The sequence below is a fragment of the Oncorhynchus masou genome, chromosome 20 (assembly GCF_036934945.1).
Source record: "Oncorhynchus masou masou isolate Uvic2021 chromosome 20, UVic_Omas_1.1, whole genome shotgun sequence".
NCBI classification, from domain to species: domain Eukaryota; kingdom Metazoa; phylum Chordata; class Actinopteri; order Salmoniformes; family Salmonidae; genus Oncorhynchus; species Oncorhynchus masou.
The window spans coordinates 8,359,509-8,382,379 of record NC_088231.1 but is presented as its reverse complement, the minus strand read 5'-3'; the positions used below and the strand labels follow the sequence as shown (position 1 = coordinate 8,382,379).

Sequence of the window (22,871 nt, the reverse complement as noted above, 5' to 3'; positions counted from 1 at the left end):
TTTACCAAACATTTCTGAAAACATGTTTTGTCATTATGCGGTATTGTGTGTAGATGGGTGAGAAAAAAATAAACATTTAATCCATTTTGAATTCAAGCTGTAAATGTGAAATAAGTAAAGGGGTACGAATACTTTCTGAAGGCACTGTATATTGAATGTGTGCAGCTAGTGTATTGTTGTTCTGTATTTCAAAACGTCGGGTGGTGATAAATACAGACAATTAAACTGTTCTTTACCTCCAAAAGCCTGTGGCGTATTCTATCTAAAAGCTACTGGCTACTACTTCTTCATGTGGTTTTCCGGCAGACTAGACACTTAGTTGTATATTGCTGCCTTTCACAGTTCAGAAAGTGCATTGCACATTTTGTTCACAATAAAGGGAAAAGGGAAATGGGGAAAATATAAATTGCACCTAGATCTATACCTTTACTCCCAAACAAACAAACAAACCCCATCCCACGACTTTGGCCCTAACAGATTCGACACCAGGCCATCAGCCTAGGAAGCTGGAACCCCTTTTCTCAAAACACCCTGTAGTTCTTCTGCGATAAAATCTCTTGACCCAAAAACATGCCTGCTGCTGCTACTACCAATTCCATCTTTTCAATCTTTTGGGATTTCCTTTCCATCTGTGCAGTACAATTAATGACCATAGCAATAAACACCAAGAAGCCAACCTTACTGAAGCACAAACTTTTGCGGTCACTCTGTACTGGCCTACTACTCACAGGGATCCTCTCAGGCTCCTTCACCCTTAGCCCCCCATCCTCTATTTTCCTCACTGCCACAGAGCTACTTGCTGCTTTCAAGTATCAAAGACAAGTTTGAAAACTCAATGGAGGATGGGGGAAAAAAAACTTCCCGTTGATAGCTTTTCAGCTTCTTCTGCGGTGTTTAAGCGGTGCCGCTGTAACCGATGTGAAATGGATAGCTAGTTAGCGGTGGTGCGCACTGATAGCGTTTCAATCGGTGACGTCGCTTGCTCTGAGACCTTGAAGTAGTGGTTCCCCTTGCTCTGCAAGAGCCGCTGCTTTTGTGGAGCGATGGGTAACGATGCTTCGTGGGTGACTGTTGTTGATGTGTGCAGAGGGTCCCTGGTTCGCGCCCGGGTATGGGCAAGGGGACGGTTTAAAGTTATACTGTTACATTGAGAGAATAAGCATAGTAACTACAAGGTTTTACTAACAATGGGCAGTAAATCATCAAAGGAGGTTCCATAATTAATAACAGGAGATGAGCAGGAAATGCAGTTAAAGGATAAAAGAAATGTCTATTTCTGTTTAAAGTGGAGGAAGAAGTATGAATTTGACGGACCTTTAAATATATAAAAACTGGAATCAATGATTAAACAATAAATAGGGTTTGTGGGGACAAGGTAGAGAAGCAACGGACAGAATGGTTTGACACCGCTCATATTTGGCTGGCTCAAGCTAGAAAAAGAGAGGAGGGGGCCAAGAAAAAGGGAGCTTCTAAGGAGGAAGAGGCACAGAAAGGAGGACAGGATTTAGCAACCTTATTGAGAAAGTGGATAGAGGTAGAAAAGGGTGGAGGTGAGAAAAAACAAAGAACTCTGAAGAGAGAAGACCGAGAGGGACCTAAATGTTACAACTGTAGCAAGCCAGGACATTTGGCTAAGGAGTGTGAGGAACCATGCACGCACTGCGATAAGGTGGGCCACAATCACCGAAACTGTGTGTTTAATATAGCATGCCATGCCATGTTAAACTTTGAGTCACTGACACGCGGAATGAGGGAGGACTGGTTTTGGCAGTTTCAATGAGGATATTATTACACACACACACACACACACATGCACGAGCACGCAGAGGGAGAAGGCAGGAGGGAAGAGAGAGGCCGGACATGTTAGAGTTGTGTCTGTTAGGAACACATGTGGGAAAGAGAGAGAGAGGGACTAAAGGAAAGCAGCTGAGGAACGCTTTCAATGCAAAGACGGCTCGAGGAGAACAGGATGAAGGGAAGAAAACACGGAGGAAGAGAATAAAACAGCGGTAAGAGAAATATACTGACTAAGTCTAATTAGGGGTGTAAAATTCTGTTAACTTTCCCAAAGTTCCGGAGTTTTCCAAAAATCCTGGTTGGAGATCTCCGGATTCCCTGCTTATTCTCTCCTGATCCCGGGAATATTCTAACTAGAGTTTCTATAGAACCTGGGAATTTACCAACATTTTTGCAACCCTAAGTCTAATAAATCTCTGAAGAACTGTGAAGTTGCAGTGATTGAAATGCATGAACATTACACTGAGAGAGAGAGGATGTAGTAACATCAACGGGTTGTTGTACAGCTTCTGTAGGGGCATATAGAACATTATGAGTGAATCCAAACTGTGAATAGCTTCAGTTGATAAAACTAAGTCAAAATTTCTGTGAAATTATGCCATCAATGACCTGTGCTGACTTTGACACACACTGGTCAGAGACAGGCTGACAGACAGGTCGAGGGACGGACGGACGGACAGATAGACAGACACTGAGTGTATTATTACTGTAGGGATGTGGTGATGAAACAACACTCTGTATGACTCCAAAATGGCACCATATTCCTTATGTAGTGCACTACTTTTTGACCAGAGCCCTATGGCACTCTATCTGGAATGGGCCCTAGTTAATAGTAGTGCACTATAAAGGGAATAAAGTGCCATTTGGGACACATTAAAAATCTCTGTATTTCTCTCTCTCTAGATGTCTGAGGCAGACAGTCACTCTGGAAGTATATCTCTGATCCAGTCCATGCTGCTCAGACTGAGCACTGCAGAAGACACGGATCAACCTCCTAACATACACCCTAACACGCACCGTAACACACACCCTAACACACCCCATCACCTCAGAACCTCAGTGGAAACAGACAGGGGATTCTATGTGACCCCTCAGGACCACAATAATGCAGAACTCATATTCCAAGGGAAGCTCGTTTCAGTGATTGAGGATGATGATAATAGTGATCATGTTGATGATGATAATGATCCACAATTGGAAGTTCTGACTGAGAGGGACAACGATCTGGAATCATCAGACAGGGATTCAGAGGAGAGAGAAGAGGGGAATTCCGGCATTCTATTTTTGGATGCAGGATCGAAAAAACTGGTCGACGAGGAGAAAGAGGAAACCAGCGAACCCCCTGCTGTGGTTCCCAGATGGGAGAGAAGGCAGTTGCTACCCTGTCCCCCTGGCCTGGATGCCAGACCACCGCCTCCCCCCGTTCCCCCCAAGAGGAAGGCTAAACCTCCACTACACCCTACAGGGCCACCGCCGCCGCCCCCTCCACCAGCCCTCGACCCTAGCCAGGGTGTCCCTGTGTTGGGGAGAGTGGTAGGCGAGGGCGCAGGCTGTGAGCTGAGGCCTCCAGGGCATGGGAGAGGGCCTGGAGGCCAGGAGGAGGACATGCTGTCATCCTCAGGGGATAGGCTGTCTATGTACTCAGCTGTCATCCTCAAGTCAGAACTCCGATTCTCACAGCCCCTTCTGGATCCTACTCTGGACTCTACAGCACAGAGGGGTGGGGGGCTGCAGCAGTTGGAGACGACTGTGTCCGTGGCAACACAGGACCCTTCTCAGCTGAGGGGGAAGGATATAGGGCGCCCCCCTAAAACCTCTGAGCCGGTGGGGATGGGAGTAATGGGGGTACCCAAACCATTGGAATCGATCGCACCCACGCCGCTTATACCCAAACCTCCACACAGAAACACATCTCTGCCCCAGGGACCTGAGAGGAGAGCCCAGGACAGTCCAGATGGAAGTGCCTCTTCTGGGTCTGAAGCGAGAGTCATCCCCCCTGACCTCCAGTCTATACCTCCAGAGACAGAGGGAGTCAGAGAACCACCAGAGCCTAGCGAACACATCGCAGATGGGAGCGAGAGCTCCAGAACCCCTGCCGAGTTTAGGTGTAACATAGAGGAGGGAGGTTTGATGGAAAGGGGGAGGAATTTAGAAGGCACACATGAAGTTGTGGTTCAGGATGCTGCAACATGGGGTGGTGTGGGTGTGCTTGGGTCGAAACACCCGAATATTAAGACAATGAAGGGAGGAAAGGTGAAGAAATTTGCCAAGAAGATAATGAGCAGATGGAAGCAGAGTCGAGAGGAGAAGAGAGGGAATGGAGAGATTCAGGAGGACGACGGAGAAAAAGAGGTGGAGAGCGAAATGCCATTGGTAAGTCTTTCTTGCTCATTTAATGCGACAACATTGCATTAAATGATGAATCAAATATTGCACAATTGTCCTCTTATAGCAGGTGAACCTCGACCAAGATCGACACCCAGTCGGACTATCTCACATTGATTAAGAACGAAGTCGCCCTCTTTTTTTTAGGGTGACCACGGTGTGATTCTTAGCTGTGGTCTCTTTTTGACAGGTGAACCTCGGTCAAGATCGACATTCAGTCAGGTTGCATACCAAAATGTCCGTCATAGAGGAAGAGGAGGACGAAGAGGAGAAGAGGAGTAGTGAGGCTGCTCCACCGACGATGGAGCCGCCCAGCCAAGCTGAGACGGAGAGGAAGCCTGTGGGACAGCATGCACGTTTTCAGAGGTGAGAGACAGAATGAGAGGGAGTAAGAGGAGGAGAGAGATGTTTTCAGTGGTGATGGAAAGGGAGTCTTGGGGAGTTTGCATCTACCACACCCTCTCTTTATCCTTGACTTTACTTAAGGTACTGTGCTTGCCATAGCCGAGCTCACACATTCCTTGGTCTCTGTGTGTGTGTGTTTTGTTAATGAAGTTACAGTAACTCAGACTCTACTTCCCCATAGCTGTCATGACTTCCTGGGTGCCCTGAAGTCACCACACGCACATTCTGTGCTCCGAGCTGTTATTCCAGTCAAGTGGCATTTTTGCAATCTCGTTTTTTTTCTTCTCCAATCGCTTTACACAAGTGTTTGGTGAATTGTTCCACACAACGACATAGGTGATCCCTTCACCTTGACAGGAGGAACTCAATGAGATGTGCAGCATTGTAGGACCAGTGTGAACGCCCCCCCCTGCAAAAAGAACAAAAACAACATTATTCTGGATCCATTCTAACTGTGTAGGTGATGCATTTTTTGCATACAGTACATATTTGTTCTTGTCAATGACAGATATATATATATTTAAACTTACTGTAGAGTAAAATCATTATAGTCCTCATCATAATTGTACATTACAGTATGCATCCCTTTCCATGACATAGACTGAGCAGGTGAAAGCTATGATCCCTTATTGATGTCGCTTGTTAAATCCACATCAATCAGTGTAGATGATGGGGAGGCAGGTTAAATTAGGATTTCTATGAGACATGGATTGTGTGTGTGTGCCATTCAGAGGGTGAATGGGCAAGACAAAACATTTAAGTGCCTTGGAATGGGTCATGGTAGTAGGTGCCAGGTGCTCTAGTTTGAGAGTGTCAAGAACTGCAACGCTGCTGGGTTTTTCATGCTCAACAGTTTTCCGTGCATATCAAGAATGGTCCACCACCCAAAGGACATCCAGCCAACTTGACACAACTGTGGGAAGCATTGGTGTCAACATGGGCCAGCATCCCTGTGGAATGCTTTCGACACCTTGTAAAGTCCATGCCCCGACAAATTGAGGCTGCTCTGAGGGTCAAAAGTAGGTTTAACTCAATATTATTAAGGTGCTCCTAATGTTTTGTACACTCAATGTATATCATACTTTATATGTTTATACTTTACAAACATACATTTTTTTTCAGTAGTTCTCAAAATTAGAATATAGGTTTACCAAATGTTGAAGTGATGATCAAATTAAGAGCAGTTGGATTAAGTAATAGAACAATGTATTTTAACAAATGAGAACAGAATCATATCAAAAGTAATGTGAACACTGCATTGTGAAATGCAGGCTATTACTTTATATGAACATGTATTACAACGTGAAACTTGTGTTTCTAGATTAAACACTGATTAAGTGTGGTGGAAAAGTGACTGTGTAATTTTGTGTGTTGTACTTTGTCAATTGAAGGTGTTAAAGTTTTGAAATAACTGCCTTTTAGATTATATGTTTTGAGTTTTTTTTTTTACAAACTAGAGTTGTGAAAATGTACCACATACTTGTGAAAAGTGTTATTATATATATTTGTTTAAAGAAATGTGACCACTGCTTTCATCAACCCATGACAGATAACATAATATATATGTTGTTACCCAAATGGCACCCTATTCCCTATATAGTGCACTAATAGGTCAAATGTAGTGCACTTTATAGGGAATATGGTGTATAGTGCACTATGTTTGATCAGTGCCCTGTTCAAATGTAATGCACTATATTGGAAATAGGGTGCTATTTTGTGACGAAACCATTGACTTCAATGTTTTTCCGCCTCTATTTTACAGCTCCTTCAGCTCTTTCAAGTTCAACTTCAGTCCCATCAGCTTGGTGGACGAGATTCTAACAGGAGAGGAGTGGTCACCATTCCTGTCCATTAAGGACAGTCCTGCCCCCTCACTGTCCGTTTACCAATCAGAGGCTGCTAGCCAACACGGTGGTGAAGGCGACCAATTAAAGACTGATCCAGAGTTGCACCTCCCCAACAACGTTCAACATAACCACGAAAACATAGGCCATTCTTTATATGAGGATGTTCACTTCAGCCAATCAAGTTCGAATGAGATTGTGGACAACCAATCGGACTACAGACAACAGGAAGTAGAGAACAACAATGACACTGGAGCTGATGCAATTGCTGTTATCAAACCGAAGATACTATTGGACAATGATCCAGCGGAGGAGAGTGAGTTGGACCACTCCAGACCCATATCTAAGGACATCCATGACTCTAAGTCCCCCATAAGGAACCAATCAAAGGACCATCTTGACTTCTCCTGTGTTAAGGTGAGCCACACGGTGGGATTGTGGGCATTAGTCATTTAAAGTGCAGTTGTAGGCCTCTGTCTATTGGCCTCTGTCCAACCCTGTTCTTGGAGACATAACCCCCTGTAGGTTTTTTGCTCCAACCCCAGTTGTAACTAACCTGATTCATCTTCATCTTATCAGCCAGCTAATTATTAAAAGCAGGTGCTCTAGATTAGGGTTGAACACCTACAGAACAGTAGCTCTGCAGGAACAGGGTTGGAGAGCCCTGGTATATAAACACTCACTGAAAAATCTCACTCTCTTGTTCTTATTCTCTCTCTCTCTCTCTCTCTCTCTCTCTCTCTCTCTCACTCTCTTGTTCCTATTCTCTCTCTCTCGCTCTCTCTTTCTTTCTTTCTTTCTTTCTTTCTGTCTTTCTTTCTTTCTTTCTTTCTTTCTTTCTTTCTTTCTTTCTTCCTTTCTCTCTCCCTCTCTCTCTCTCTACTCTCTCTCTCTTTCTTTCTCTCTCTCTCTCTCTCTCTCTCTCTCTCTCTCTCTCTCTCTCTCTCTCTCTCTCTTTCTTTCTTTCTTTCTTTCTTTCTTTCTTTCTTTCTTTCTTTCTTTCTTTCTTTCTTTCTTTCTTTCTTTCTTTCTTTCTCTCTCTCTCTCTCTCTCTCTCTCTCTCTCTCTCTCTCTCTCTCTCTCTCTCTCTCTCTCTCTCTCTCTCTCTCTCTCTCTCTCTCTCTCTCTCTCTCTCTCTCTCTCTCTCTCTCTCTCTCTCTTTCTCAGTCACTTGGAGTTCTGGACAGTTCTGCTCAGAAACATAAAATTCATCTGAGCAAAAAGAGAAAGCACAGACTTCCGGGGCTAAAGACGAGAAGTAAGATTGAATGACTGGAAAACGAGATGAAAGATTTGGACAAAAGCTGAGACGCTGAAATATAAAAAACATGTCTGCTGTTCTCTCCTTCTTTCCTGAAACAGAGACCTTCAAGATAAGACGCACTGCAATCAAAGCCCCGGAAATCAAATTCCTCAAACCCTCTCCTCCTCCCACCCTCTCTCCCACATCACTCCCTTCTTCCTCCTCTTCCTGCTCCTCTCCCTCCTATGTCTTTCCGTCCTCTGTTTTCTACAGCATCCCTCCGTCCGCTGAAGAACACGACCATGGGACAACAACGACACAGGGCAACTTCTCCGTTAAGGTCAGAGTTCATTTGACCCCGTAACCCTTGGCAACATTTTTGAACACTGTAACATTAACATGTGTCTCGGAAGTGTGTCTGAAATGGCACTCTACTCCCTAGTGTACTACAGGAATAGGCTGTAATTTCATACAGACTGTTGCTCATTCCTGAATGTAATAATGTATATTAACATCACTAGCCAGGTTTCCATCCAACCTTGTTATGCAAGTAAAGCACAAAAATGTCAGGACATGCCTGATGGACGCAACACATTTGTCGGTAAACTTTCCAAATGTCGACAAAACAAAATACGCTAGGTAAGGTGGGATCTTTTTGTGTCTGTAAAATGAATAATGTGAGAAATGGCAGTGGAAGCACCTTTATAATCAGATATTGACATAATAACCATCATATCAACATCCGTGTTGTCTGAATGAGATTCTATAAAATCTGAATAAATGGATTAATTTAAGTACAAGTATATGGTGTTGTATGGTGAAATGATTGAGGGTCATAAGAAGTGAGAGATCTGACTATAATGAGGTGTTGGGGAGTTTTCAACACTTTTCAGTAGCCAGACTCTGAGACAGCTTTAATTTAACTGTAGTTCAATGTGCTAGCAAGTAAGCATTTCACTGTGACAATAAATACACCTTTATGTGCAGATATTGATATAATAACCATCATTTCGAAGTGAACTTGGATTCAGGTGATATGTGGTGTGGTCCTCCCACTATGGCTCGGGAAAACATGCAGTTTATTAGGCTACGGATGAAATAAATGATGATGAACTTTACTTGGTGGGGAAAGTGCACAGTGATGAGCTTGATCCTGGTTTGACAAATCAAAATAATCCTGTTCTTTTTGTCCATAATAATCTCATAATGTATGCTAAACCAGCACTGTAGCCACCCCACTGTAGCTAACTGTTGGCTAGAGAGCACGTGCCAAAACCAGAGTGGGCACATTCACTATACAGTCTAATGCAAGAAATGTTTTCACAAAACCGTCAGTGGAGTTGAAAATGCAATTGAAACGCATTTAACCACAATTTATTTTTATGTAAACTATGTCATCACGCACAGCTCTTTATCCACAACAAGTCCATTTGAATGAAACATCTCTGGTGGGAAAATGCTTAAATTGTTTTTATGCAGATTCTAGAATTTTTGAACAGATGAACATCTGTCACCAATTGGATGGAAACCTAGCTATTGGCAGAGACCACTTCAGTCCTCCAAAGATTTCAAAATGGTTCCATCTCTCTCTTCTCTCTCTCTCTCAGACTACTGAATGCAGCAGAAAGCCAGATGCAAGTCCTAAGCTGCCTCTGTCCAAGTTCATAACAGTCCTGAGAGACAAAACCAAGAAGAAGATTCAATAGTGAAGAGAACTAGGTCTTGGTGATCAAATAGTAACCCATAGCTCCTTCTACTAGCCCCTACCTGCACCCTACCTCTAAGCTCTACCTGCACCCTACCTCTAGCCCCTACCTGCACCCTACCTCTAGCCCCTACCTTCACCCAACCTATAGCCCCTACCTGCACCCTACCTCTAGGCCCTACCTGCACCCTACCTCTAGGCCCTACCTGCACCCTACCTCGAACCCCTACCTGCACCCTACATCTAGGCCCTACCTGCACCCTACCTCTAGCCCCTACCATCACCCTACCTCTAGCCCCTACCTCTAGCCCCTACCTGCACCCTACCTCTAGGCCCTACCTGCACCCTACCTCTATGCCCTACCTGCATCCTACCTCTAGCCCCTACCTGCACCCTACATCTAGCCCCTACCTGCACCCTACCTCTAGCTCCTACCTTCACCCTACCTCTAGCCCCTACCTGCACCCTACCTCTAGCCCCTACCTGCACCCTACCTCTAGCCCCTACCTGCACCCTGCCTCTAGGCCCTACCTGCACCCTGCCTCTAGGCCCTACCTGCACCCTATCTCTAGGCCCTACCTGCACCCTACCTCTAGGCCCTACCTGCACCCTACCTCTAGCCCCTACCTGCACCCTACCTCTATCCCCTACCTCTAGCCCCTACCTGCACCCTACCTCTATCCCCTACCTCTAGTCCCTACCTGCACCCTACCTCTAGGCCCTACCTCTGGCCCCTACATGCACCCAGTGGTGTAAAAATACTTTAAAGTACTACCAAAAGTTTTGAGAATGACACAAATATTAATTTCTTCAAAGTTGGCTGCTTCAGTGCTTCAATGCTTCAATGCTTTTATTGACAATTACATGAAGTTGATGCAAAGAGTCAATATTTGCAGTGTTCTTTTTCAAGACCTCTGCAATCCACCCTGGCATGCTGTCAATTAACTTCTGGGCCACATCCTGACTGATGGCAGCCCATTATTGTATAATCAAGAGTTTGGAGTTTGTCAGAAATTGTGGGTTTTTGTTTGTCCACCCACCTCTTGAGGATTGACCACAAATTCTCAATGGGATTAAGTTCTGGGGAGTTTCCTGGCCATGGACCCAAAATATTGATGTTTTGTTCCCCGAGCCACTTAGTTATCACTTTTTCCATATGGCAAGGTGCTCCATCATGCTGGAAAAGGCATTGTTCGTCACCAAACTGTTCCTCGATGGTTTGGAGAAATGGCTCTCGGAGGATGTGTTGGCACCATTCTTTATTCATGGCTGTGTTCTTAGGCAAAATTGCGAGTGAGCCCACTCCCTTGGCTGAGAAGCAACCCCACACATGAATGGTCTCAGGATGCTTTACTGTTGGCATGACACAGGACTGATGGTAGCGCTCACCTTGTCTTCTCAGGACAAGCTTTTTTCCGGATGCCCCAAACAATCAGAAAGGGGATTCATCAGAGAAAATGACTTTACCCCAGTCCTCAGCAGTCCAATCCCTGTACCTTTTGCAGAATATCAGTCTGTCCCTGATGTTTTTCCTGGAGAGAAGTGGCTTCTTTGCTGCCCTTCTTGACACCAGGCCATCCTCCAGAAGTCTTCTCCTCACTGTGCGTGCAGATGCACTAACACCTGCCTGCTGCCTTTCCTGAGCAAGCTCTGTACTGGTGGTGCCCTGATCCCGCAGCTGAATCAACTTTAGGAGACGGTCCTGGCGCTTGCTGGACTTTCTTGGGTGCCCTGAAGCCTTCTTCACAAAAATTGAACTGCCCTCCTTGAAGTTCTTGATGATCCGATAAATATTTGATTTAGGTGCAATCTTACTGGCAGCAATATCCTTGCCTGTGAAGCCCTTTTGTGCAAACCAATGATGACAGCACATGTTTCCTTGCAGGTAACCATGGCTGACAGAGGAAGAACAATGATTCCAAGCACCACCCTCCTTTTGAAGCTTCCAGTCTATTATTCGAACTCAATCAGCATGACAGAGTGATCTCCAGCCTTGTCCTCGTCAACACTCACACCTGTGTTAACGAGAGAATCACTGACATGATGTCAGCTGGTCCTTTTGTGGCAGTGCTGAAATGCAGTGGCAATATGTTTTGGGATTAAGTTCATTTGCATGGCAAAGAGGGACTTTGCAATTAATTGCAATTCATCTGATCACTCTTCATAACATTCTGGAGTATATGCAAATTGACCATTCAAATTGAGGCAGCAGGTTTTGTGAATTTAATATTTGTGTCATTCAAAAATTCAAAAATGTTGGCCATGACTGTACTTTACTTTACTATTTATATTTTGCCTACTTGTACTTGTACTTTTACTTCACTACATTCCTAACGACAATAATGTACTTTTTACTCCATACATTTTCCCTGACACCCAAATGTACTTGTTACATTTTGACAGGAAAATGGTCCAATTCACACACTTATCAAGAGAACATCCCTGGTCATCCCTACTGCCTCTGATTGGGCAGACTCACTAAACACAAATGCTTTGTTTGTAAATTATGTCTGAGTGTTGGAGTGTGTACCTGGCTATCTGTCAATAAAAATAAAAATACAATTGTGCTGTCTGGTTTGCTTAATATAAGGAATTCGAAATGGTTTATACTTTTACTTTTGATTCTTAAGTACATTTTAGCAATTCCATTTACTTTTGATACTGAAGTATATTTAAAACCAAATACTTTTAGACTTTCACTAAGTCGTATTTTACTGGGTGACTATAACTTTTACTTGAGTAATTTTCTATTAAGGTATCTACTCTTACTCAAGTATGATAATTTAGTTGTTTTTCCACCACTACCTGCACCCTACCTCTATCCACTGCCTGCACCCTACCTCTAGCCCCTCCCTGCACCCTAGCTCTAGCCCCTCCCTGCACCCTACCTCTAGCCCCTACCTCTAGCCCCTACCTCTAGGATCTACCTGCACCCGACCTCTATCCACTACCTGTACCCTACCTCTATCAACTACCTGTACCCTACCTCTATCCACTGCCTGCACCCTACCTCTAGCCCCTCCCTGCACCCTACCTCTATCAACTACCTGAACCCTACCTCTATCAACTACCTGCACCCTACCTCTATCCACTGCCTGCACCCTACCTCTAGCCCCTCCCTGCACCCTACCTCTAGCCCCTCCCTGTACCCTACCTCTATCAACTACCTGTACCCTACCTCTATCAACTACCTGTACCCTACCTCTATCAACTACCTGTACCCTACCTCTATCAACTACCTGTACCCTACCTCTATCAACTACCTGTACCCTACCTCTATCAACTACCCGTACCCTACCTCTATCAACTACCTGTACCCTACCTCTATCAACTACCCGTACCCTACCTCTATCAACTACCTGTACCCTACCTCTATCAACTACCTGTACCCTACCTCTATCAACTACCTGTACCCTACCTCTATCAACTACCTGCACCCTACCTCTATCAACTACCTGCACCCTACCTCTATCAACTACCTGCACCCTACCTCTATCAACTACCTGTACCCTACCTCTATCAACTACCTGTACCCTACCTCTATCCCCTACCTCTTGGCACTACCTGCACCCTACCTCTAGCCCCTACCTCTAGCCCCTAACTGCACCCTACCTCAAGGCCCTACCTGCACCCTACCTCTATCCCCTACCTCTAGCCCCTACCTGCACCCTACCTCAAGCCCATACCCCTAGGCACTACCTGCACCCTACCTGTAGGCACTACTACCTGCACACTACCTCTAGGCAGTACCTGCACCCTACCTCTATCCCCTACTTGCACCCTACTTCTAGCCCCTACTTGCACCCTACCTGCACCCTACCTCTAGCCCCTACCTCTAGACACTACCTCTAGGCAATACCTGCACCCAACCTCTAGGCACTACCTGCACCCTACCTCTAGGAACTACCTGCACACTACCTCTAGGCACTACCTGCACCCTACCTCTAGGAACTACCTGCACCCTACCTCTATCACCTACTTGCACCCTACCTATAGCCCCTAATTGCACCCTACCTCTAGCCCCTACCTGCACCCTACCTCTAGCCCCTACCTGCACCCTACCTCTAGCCCCTACCTCTTGCCCCGACCTGCACCATACCTCTAGCCCGTATCTACACCCTACCTAAAAGTAGGGTGCAGGTAGGGCCTAGAGGTATGGTGCAGGTAGGGGCTAGAGGTGTGGTGCATGTAGGGCCAACAAGTACGGTGCAGGTAGGGCCTAGAGGTATGGTGCAGATATGGGATAGAGGTAGGGTGCAGGTAGGAGATAGAGGTAGGGTGCAGGTAGGGGATAGATGTAGGGTGCAGGGAGGGCCGAGAGGTAGGGTGCAGGTAGGTTCTAGAGGTAGGGTGCAGGTAGGGCCTAGAGGTAGGGTGCAGGTTGGGCCTACACATAGGGTGCAGGTAGGGCCTAGAGGTAGGGGCTAGAGGTAGGGTGCAGGTAGGAGATAGAGGTAGGGTGCAGGTAGGGCCTAGAGGTATGGTGCAGGTAGGGGATAGAGGTAGGCTGCAGGTAGGGGATAGAGGTAGGGTGCAAGTAGGGCCTACAGGTAGGGTGCAGGTAGGGCCTAGAGGTAGGTGCAGGTAGGGCCTAGAGGTAGGGTGCAAGTAGGGCCTACAGGTAGGGTGCAGGTAGGGCCAAGAGGTAAGGTGCAGGTAGGGCCTAGAGGTAGGGTGCAGGTAGGGGCTAGAGGTAGGGTGCAGGTAGGGGTTAGAGGTAGGGTGCAGGGAGGGGCTCGAGGTAGGGTACAGGGAGGGGCTTGAGGTAGGGTGCAGGGAGGGGCTAGTGGTAGGGTGCAGGTAGGGCCTAGAGGTAGGGTGCAGGCAGGGCCTAGACATAGGGTTCAGGTAGGGCCTAGAGGTAGGGTGCAGGTTGGGCCTAGAGGTATTGTGCAGATAGTGCCTAGAGGTAGGGTGCAGGCAGTGCCTAGAGGTAGGGTGCAGGCAGTGCCTAGAGGTAGTGTGCAGGTAGTGCCTAGAGGTAGGGTCTAGAGTTAGGGTGCAGGTAGTGCCTAGAGTTAGGGTGCAGGTAGTGCCTAGAGGTTGGGTGCAGGTAGGTTCTAGAGGTAGGGTGCAGGTAGGGCCTAGAGGTAGGGTGCAGGTTGGGCCTAGAGGTAGGGTGCAGGTAGTGCCTAGAGGTAGGGTGCAGGTAGTGCCTAGAGGTAGGGTGCAGGTAGTGCCTAGATGTAGGGTGCAGGTAGTGCCTAGAGGTAGGGGCTCGAGGTAGGGTGCAGGTCCAGAAAGAGAGCCAATTATCTACAAATTCTATCTTTTGGGGGGGCAGAAATCAGTTTTCAACCAACGATTGAGTTGTGAGACTCTGCTGTAGAGCTCATCACTCCCCCTAACTGGGAGGGGGTCAGAAACAATAACTCGATGCAGACACATCTTTCAGTCTGATTTACATGCTGAAGCTATGTTGCGCTTGGTGACCTCTGACTGTTTTATCCTAACATGATGCCTAACATGATGCCGACGTGGATAGCAATATCCCTATACCAAAGATGTTCTCATCTATCTGTGCCAATACTTTCTACATTCGCCAGTTTTAGCTTTAGCCAGCACCATCTTCAGATTAGCCTTAATGTCGGTAGCCCTGCCCCCTGTTAAACAGTGTATGATCGCTGAATGATTAGTCTTAAGTCTAATACTGCGGGTAATAGAGTCGACAGTGACTAGGGTTTTCAATATGTCAGAGCTAATGGTGGGAGGCTTCGGCGTCTCAGACCCCGTAACGGGAGGAGGAGAGACCAGAGAAGGCTCGGCCTCTGACTCCAACCCGTTGCTCAATGGGGAGAACCGGTTGAAAGTTTCTGTTGGCTGAATGAGCGACACCGAAGGACAACCATCTCTGCAGCACCACCTATCAGGCCTTTGTGGTAGTGACCAGACGGAAGCGACTCCTCATTAAAAGGCACATGACAGCCTGCTTGGAGTTTGTCAAAAGGTACATAAAGGACTCTCAGACCATGAGAAACAAGATTCTCTGGCCTGATGAAACCAAGATTGAACTCTTTGGCCGGAATGCCAATGGTCAAGTCTTGAAGAAACATTGCACCATCTGTATGGTGTAGCATGGTGGTGGCAGCATCATGCTGTGGGGATGTTTTTCAGTGGCAGGGACTGGGAGACTAGTCAGGATCGAGGGAAAGACGAATGGAAATCTTTATAAAAACTTGCTCCAGTGCTCAGGACCTGAGACTGGGTTGAAGGTTCAGCTTCCAACAGGACAACGACCCTAAGCACACAGCCAAGACAACCCAGGAGTGGCTTCGGGACAAGTCTCTGAATATCCTTGAGTGGCCCAACCAGAGTCCGGACTTGAACCCGATCTAACATTTCTGGAGAGACCTGAAAACAGCTGTGCAGTGATGCTCCCCACCCATCCTGACAGATCTTGAGAGGATCTGCAGAGAATGGGAGAAACTCAGATTCAGAGAATTCAGCAGTACATGTGGCGTCCACAGGTGTCAGTGCTGGGGCTTTTCCTGTTTTTAATTGACATGCTCCCTCTCAGCCAAATCCTCAGAGATTATAACGTCAACTTCCACTGCTAAACTGACGATACTTAGCACCTAGCCCACTACTGCTATTTACCTGCCTTAATTCTACATTTATGTTGCTATATTGAATGTAAATATATTTTTCCCCCCTCCGTAGATCTTTGAGACAACTCCAGAATGAAAAGCGCGACACAATTTAATTACTGTACAAATCACAAATGCAATTTCTCTAACTATGAATGAGATTCTGTAAGATCTGAATAAATGGATTAATTTAAGTACAAGTATACGGTGTGGTATGGTAAAATGATTGAGGGTCATAAGAAGTGAGAGATCTGACTATAATGAGGTGTTGGGGAGTTTTCAACACTTTTCAGTAGCCAGACTCTGAGACAGCTTTAATTTAACTGTAGTTCAATGTGCTAGCAAGTAAGCATTTCACTGTACTTGTGCATGTGACAATAAATACACCTTTATGTGCAGATATTGATATAATAACCATCATTACGTAGTGAACTTGGATTCAGGTGATATGTGGTGTGGTCTTCCCACTATGGCTCGGGAAAACATGCAGTTTATTAGGCTACGGATGAAATAAATGATGATGAACTTTACTTGGTGGGGAAAGTGCACAGTGATGAGCTTGATCCTGGTTTGACAAATCAAAATAATCCTGTTCTTTTTGTCCATAATAATCTCATAATGTATGCTAAACCAGCACTGTAGCCACCCCACTGTAGCTAACTGTTGGCTAGAGAGCACGTGCCAAAACCAGAGTGGGCACATTCACTATACAGTCTAATGCAAGAAATGTTTTCACAAAACCGTCAGTGGAGTTGAAAATGCAATTGAAACGCATTTAACCACAATTTATTTTTATGTGAACTATGTCATCACGCACAGCTCTTTATCCACAACAAGTCCATTTGAATGAAACATCTCTGGTGGGAAAATGCTTAAATTGTTTTTATGCAGATTCTAGAATTTTTGAACAGATGAACATCTGTCACCAATTGGATGGAAACCTAGCTATTGGCAGAGACCACTTCAGTCCTCCAAAGATTTCAAAATGGTTCCATCTCTCTCTTCTCTCTCTCTCTCAGACTACTGAATGCAGCAGAAAGCCAGATGCAAGTCCTAAGCTGCCTCTGTCCAAGTTCATAACAGTCCTGAGAGACAAAACCAAGAAGAAGATTCAATAGTGAAGAGAACTAGGTCTTGGTGATCAAATAGTAACCCATAGCTCCTTCTACTAGCCCCTACCTGCACCCTACCTCTAAGCTCTACCTGCACCCTACCTCTAGGCCTTACCTGCACCCTACCTCTAGGCCCTACCTGCACCCTACCTCTAGGCCCTACCTGCACCCTACCTCTAGCCCCTACCTGCACCCTACCTCTAGCCCCTACCTTCACCCAACCTATAGCCCCTACCTGCACCCTACCTCTAGGCCCTACCTGCACCCTACCTCTAGACCCTACCTCGAACCCCTACCTGCACCCTACATCTAGGCCCTACCTGCACCCTACCTCTAGCCCCTACCATCACCCTACCTCTAGCCCTTACCTCTAGCCCCTACCTGCACCCTACCTCTAGCCCCTACCTGCACCCTACCTCTATGCCCTACCTGCATCCTACCTCTAGCCCCTACCTGCACCCTACATCTAGCCCCTACCTGCACCCTACCTCTAGCTCCTACCTTCACCCTACCTCTAGCCCCTACCTGCACCCTACCTCTAGCCCCTACCTGCACCCTACCTCTAGCCCCTACCTGCACCCTGCCTCTAGGCCCTACCTGCACCCTGCCTCTAGGCCCTACCTGCACCCTATCTCTAGGCCCTACCTGCACCCTACCTCTAGGCCCTACCTGCACCCTGCCTCTAGGCCCTACCTACACCCTACCTCTAGCCCCTACCTGCACCCTACCTCTAAGCTCTACCTGCACCCTACCTCTATCCCCTACCTGCACCCTACCTCTAAGCTCTACCTGCACCCTACCTCTAGCCCCTACCTGCACCCTACCTCTATCCCCTACCTCTAGCCCCTACCTGCACCCTACCTCTATCCCCTACCTCTAGTCCCTACCTGCACCCTACCTCTAGGCCCTACCTCTGGCCCCTACATGCACCCAGTGGTGTAAAAATACTTTAAAGTACTACCAAAAGTTTTGAGAATGACACAAATATTAATTTCTTCAAAGTTGGCTGCTTCAGTGCTTCAATGCTTCAATGCTTTTATTGACAATTACATGAAGTTGATGCAAAGAGTCAATATTTGCAGTGTTCTTTTTCAAGACCTCTGCAATCCACCCTGGCATGCTGTCAATTAACTTCTGGGCCACATCCTGACTGATGGCAGCCCATTATTGTATAATCAAGAGTTGGAGTTTGTCAGAAATTGTGGGTTTTTGTTTGTCCACCCACCTCTTGAGGATTGACCACAAATTCTCAATGGGATTAAGTTCTGGGGAGTTTCCTGGCCATGGACCCAAAATATTGATGTTTTGTTCCCCGAGCCACTTAGTTATCACTTTTTCCATATGGCAAGGTGCTCCATCATGCTGGAAAAGGCATTGTTCGTCACCAAACTGTTCCTCGATGGTTTGGAGAAATGGCTCTCGGAGGATGTGTTGGCACCATTCTTTATTCATGGCTGTGTTCTTAGGCAAAATTGCGAGTGAGCCCACTCCCTTGGCTGAGAAGCAACCCCACACATGAATGGTCGCAGGATGCTTTACTGTTGGCATGACACAGGACTGATGGTAGCGCTCACCTTGTCTTCTCAGGACAAGCTTTTTCCGGATGCCCCAAACAATCAGAAAGGGGATTCATCAGAGAAAATGACTTTACCCCAGTCCTCAGCAGTCCAATCCCTGTACCTTTTGCAGAATATCAGTCTGTCCCTGATGTTTTTCCTGGAGAGAAGTGGCTTCTTTGCTGCCCTTCTTGACACCAGGCCATCCTCCAGAAGTCTTCTCCTCACTGTGCGTGCAGATGCACTAACACCTGCCTGCTGCCTTTCCTGAGCAAGCTCTGTACTGGTGGTGCCCTGATCCCGCAGCTGAATCAACTTTAGGAGACGGTCCTGGCGCTTGCTGGACTTTCTTGGGTGCCCTGAAGCCTTCTTCACAAAAATTGAACTGCCCTCCTTGAAGTTCTTGATGATCCGATAAATATTTGATTTAGGTGCAATCTTACTGGCAGCAATATCCTTGCCTGTGAAGCCCTTTTGTGCAAACCAATGATGACAGCACATGTTTCCTTGCAGGTAACCATGGCTGACAGAGGAAGAACAATGATTCCAAGCACCACCCTCCTTTTGAAGCTTCCAGTCTATTATTCGAACTCAATCAGCATGACAGAGTGATCTCCAGCCTTGTCCTCGTCAACACTCACACCTGTGTTAACGAGAGAATCACTGACATGATGTCAGCTGGTCCTTTTGTGGCAGTGCTGAAATGCAGTGGCAATATGTTTTGGGATTAAGTTCATTTGCATGGCAAAGAGGGACTTTGCAATTAATTGCAATTCATCTGATCACTCTTCATAACATTCTGGAGTATATGCAAATTGACCATTCAAATTGAGGCAGCAGGTTTTGTGAATTTAATATTTGTGTCATTCAAAAATTCAAAAATGTTGGCCATGACTGTACTTTACTTTACTATTTATATTTTGCCTACTTGTACTTGTACTTTTACTTCACTACATTCCTAACGAAAATAATGTACTTTTTACTCCATACATTTTCCCTGACACCCAAAAGTACTTGTTACATTTTGACAGGAAAATGGTCCAATTCACACACTTATCAAGAGAACATCCCTGGTCATCCCTACTGCCTCTGATAGGGCAGACTCACTAAACACAAATGCTTTGTTTGTAAATTATGTCTGAGTGTTGGAGTGTGTACCTGGCTATCTGTCAATAAAAATAAAAATACAATTGTGCTGTCTGGTTTGCTTAATATAAGGAATTCGAAATGGTTTATACTTTTACTTTTGATTCTTAAGTACATTTTAGCAATTCCATTTACTTTTGATACTGAAGTATATTTAAAACCAAATACTTTTAGACTTTCACTAAGTCGTATTTTACTGGGTGACTATAACTTTTACTTGAGTAATTTTCTATTAAGGTATCTACTCTTACTCAAGTATGATAATTTAGTTGTTTTTCCACCACTACCTGCACCCTACCTCTATCCACTGCCTGCACCCTACCTCTAGCCCCTCCCTGCACCCTAGCTCTAGCCCCTCCCTGCACCCTACCTCTAGCCCCTACCTCTAGCCCCTACCTCTAGGATCTACCTGCACCCGACCTCTATCCACTACCTGTACCCTACCTCTATCAACTACCTGTACCCTACCTCTATCCACTGCCTGCACCCTACCTCTAGCCCCTCCCTGCACCCTACCTCTATCAACTACCTGAACCCTACCTCTATCAACTACCTGCACCCTACCTCTATCCACTGCCTGCACCCTACCTCTAGCCCCTCCCTGCACCCTACCTCTAGCCCCTCCCTGTACCCTACCTCTATCAACTACCTGTACCCTACCTCTATCAACTACCTGTACCCTACTTCTATCAACTACCTGTACGCTACCTCTATCAACTACCCGTACCCTACCTCTATCAACTACCTGTACCCTACCTCTATCAACTACCTGTACCCTACCTCTATCAACTACCCGTACCCTACCTCTATCAACTACCTGTACCCTACCTCTATCAACTACCTGTACCCTACCTCTATCAACTACCTGTACCCTACCTCTATCAACTACCTGTACCCTACCTCTATCAACTACCTGTACCCTACCTCTATCAACTACCTGCACCCTACCTCTATCAACTACCTGCACCCTACCTCTATCAACTACCTGCACCCTACCTCTATCAACTACCTGTACCCTACCTCTATCAACTACCTGTACCCTACCTCTATCCCCTACCTCTTGGCACTACCTGCACCCTACCTCTAGCCCCTACCTCTAGCCCCTAACTGCACCCTACCTCAAGGCCCTACCTGCACCCTACCTCTATCCCCTACCTCTAGCCCCTACCTGCACCCTACCTCAAGCCCATACCCCTAGGCACTACCTGCACCCTACCTGTAGGCACTACTACCTGCACACTACCTCTAGGCACTACCTGCACCCTACCTTTATCCCCTACTTGCACCCTACTTCTAGCCCCTACTTGCACCCTACCTGCACCCTACCTCTAGCCCCTACCTCTAGACACTACCTCTAGGCAATACCTGCACCCAACCTCTAGGCACTACCTGCACCCTACCTCTAGGAACTACCTGCACACTACCTCTAGGCACTACCTGCACCCTACCTCTAGGAACTACCTGCACCCTACCTCTATCACCTACTTGCACCCTACCTATAGCCCCTAATTGCACCCTACCTCTAGCCCCTACCTGCACCCTACCTCTAGCCCCTACCTGCACCCTACCTCTAGCCCCTACCTCTTGCCCCGACCTGCACCATACCTCTAGCCCGTATCTACACCCTACCTAAAAGTAGGGTGCAGGTAGGGCCTAGAGGTATGGTGCAGGTAGGGGCTAGAGGTGCGGTGCATGTAGGGCCAACAAATACGGTGCAGGTAGGGCCTAGAGGTATGGTGCAGATATGGGATAGAGGTAGGGTGCAGGTAGGAGATAGAGGTAGGGTGCAGGTAGGGGATAGATGTAGGGTGCAGGGAGGGCCGAGAGGTAGGGTGCAGGTAGGTTCTAGAGGTAGGGTGCAGGTAGGGCCTAGAGGTAGGGGCTAGAGGTAGTGTGCAGGGAGGGGCTAGAGGTATGGTGCAGGTAGGGCCTAGAGGTAGGGTGCAGGTTGGGCCTACACATAGGGTGCAGGTAGGGCCTAGAGGTAGGGGCTAGAGGTAGGGTGCAGGTAGGAGATAGAGGTAGGGTGCAGGTAGGGCCTAGAGGTATGGTGCAGGTAGGGGATAGAGGTAGGCTGCAGGTAGGGGATAGAGGTAGGGTGCAAGTAGGGCCTACAGGTAGGGTGCAGGTAGGGCCTAGAGGTAAGGTGCAGGTAGGGCCTAGAGGTAGGGTGCAGGTAGGGGCTAGAGGTAGGGTGCAGGTAGGGGTTAGAGGTAGGGTGCAGGGAGGGGCTCGAGGTAGGGTACAGGTAGGGCCTAGAGGTAGGGTGCAGGGAGGGGCTTGAGGTAGGGTGCAGGGAGGGGCTAGTGGTAGGGTGCAGGTAGGGCCTAGAGGTAGGGTGCAGGCAGGGCCTAGACATAGGGTTCAGGTAGGGCCTAGAGGTAGGGTGCAGGTTGGGCCTAGAGGTATTGTGCAGATAGTGCCTAGAGGTAGGGTGCAGGCAGTGCCTAGAGGTAGGGTGCAGGCAGTGCCTAGAGGTAGTGTGCAGGTAGTGCCTAGAGGTAGGGTCTAGAGTTAGGGTGCAGGTAGTGCCTAGAGTTAGGGTGCAGGTAGTGCCTAGAGGTTGGGTGCAGGTAGGTTCTAGAGGTAGGGTGCAGTTAGGGCCTAGAGGTAGGGTGCAGGTTGGGCCTAGAGGTAGGGTGCAGGTAGTGCCTAGAGGTAGGGTGCAGGTAGTGCCTAGAGGTAGGGTGCAGGTAGTGCCTAGATGTAGGGTGCAGGTAGTGCCTAGAGGTAGGGGCTCGAGGTAGGGTGCAGGTCCAGAAAGAGAGCCAATTATCTACAAATTCTATCTTTTGGGAGGGGCAGAAATCAGTTTTCAACCAACGATTGAGTTGTGAGACTCTGCTGTAGAGCTCATCACTCCCCCTAACTGGGAGGGGGTCAGAAACAATAACTCGATGCAGACACATCTTTCAGTCTGATTTACATGCTGAAGCTATGTTGCGCTTGGTGACCTCTGACTGTTTTATCCTAACATGATGCCTAACATGATGCCGACGTGGATAGCAATATCCCTATACCAAAGATGTTCTCATCTATCTGTGCCAATACTTTCTACATTCGCCAGTTTTAGCTTTAGCCAGCACCATCT

General features: G+C 47.0%; 1 protein-coding gene across 2 annotated transcripts; it reads left to right on the top strand.

Moving 5' to 3' along the window:
- The first annotated feature begins 1,817 nt into the window (after nt 1-1,817).
- On the top strand, nt 1,818-11,935 carry si:dkey-9i23.6 (uncharacterized). Of its 2 annotated transcripts, XM_064926201.1 has the most exons (8): nt 1,818-2,009; nt 2,701-4,170; nt 4,373-4,548; nt 6,350-6,848; nt 7,599-7,689; nt 7,794-8,014; nt 9,282-9,393; nt 11,265-11,935. In XM_064926201.1, the coding sequence occupies exons 2-7, from the start codon at nt 2,701-2,703 to the stop codon at nt 9,378-9,380; spliced, it is 2,556 nt and encodes an 851-aa protein (XP_064782273.1). In that variant the 5' UTR covers nt 1,818-2,009; the 3' UTR covers nt 9,381-9,393; nt 11,265-11,935. The 2 variants fall into 2 exon arrangements, with proteins under 2 accessions (XP_064782273.1, XP_064782272.1); XM_064926200.1 differs by having other exon boundaries at nt 9,282-11,935.
- The last annotated feature ends 10,936 nt before the right edge of the window (nt 11,936-22,871 follow it).

Bases quoted from the DNA above. Each gene is read 5' to 3' on its own strand.
- si:dkey-9i23.6 (XM_064926201.1), top strand. From the start codon at position 2,701: ATGTCTGAGGCAGACAGTCACTCTGGAAGTATATCTCTGATCCAGTCC. The intron at 4,171-4,372 runs GTAAGTCTTTCT...TCTTTTTGACAG, and splicing joins TGGAGAGCGAAATGCCATTG to GTGAACCTCGGTCAAGATCG. The intron at 4,549-6,349 runs GTGAGAGACAGA...TCTATTTTACAG, and splicing joins CAGCATGCACGTTTTCAGAG to CTCCTTCAGCTCTTTCAAGT.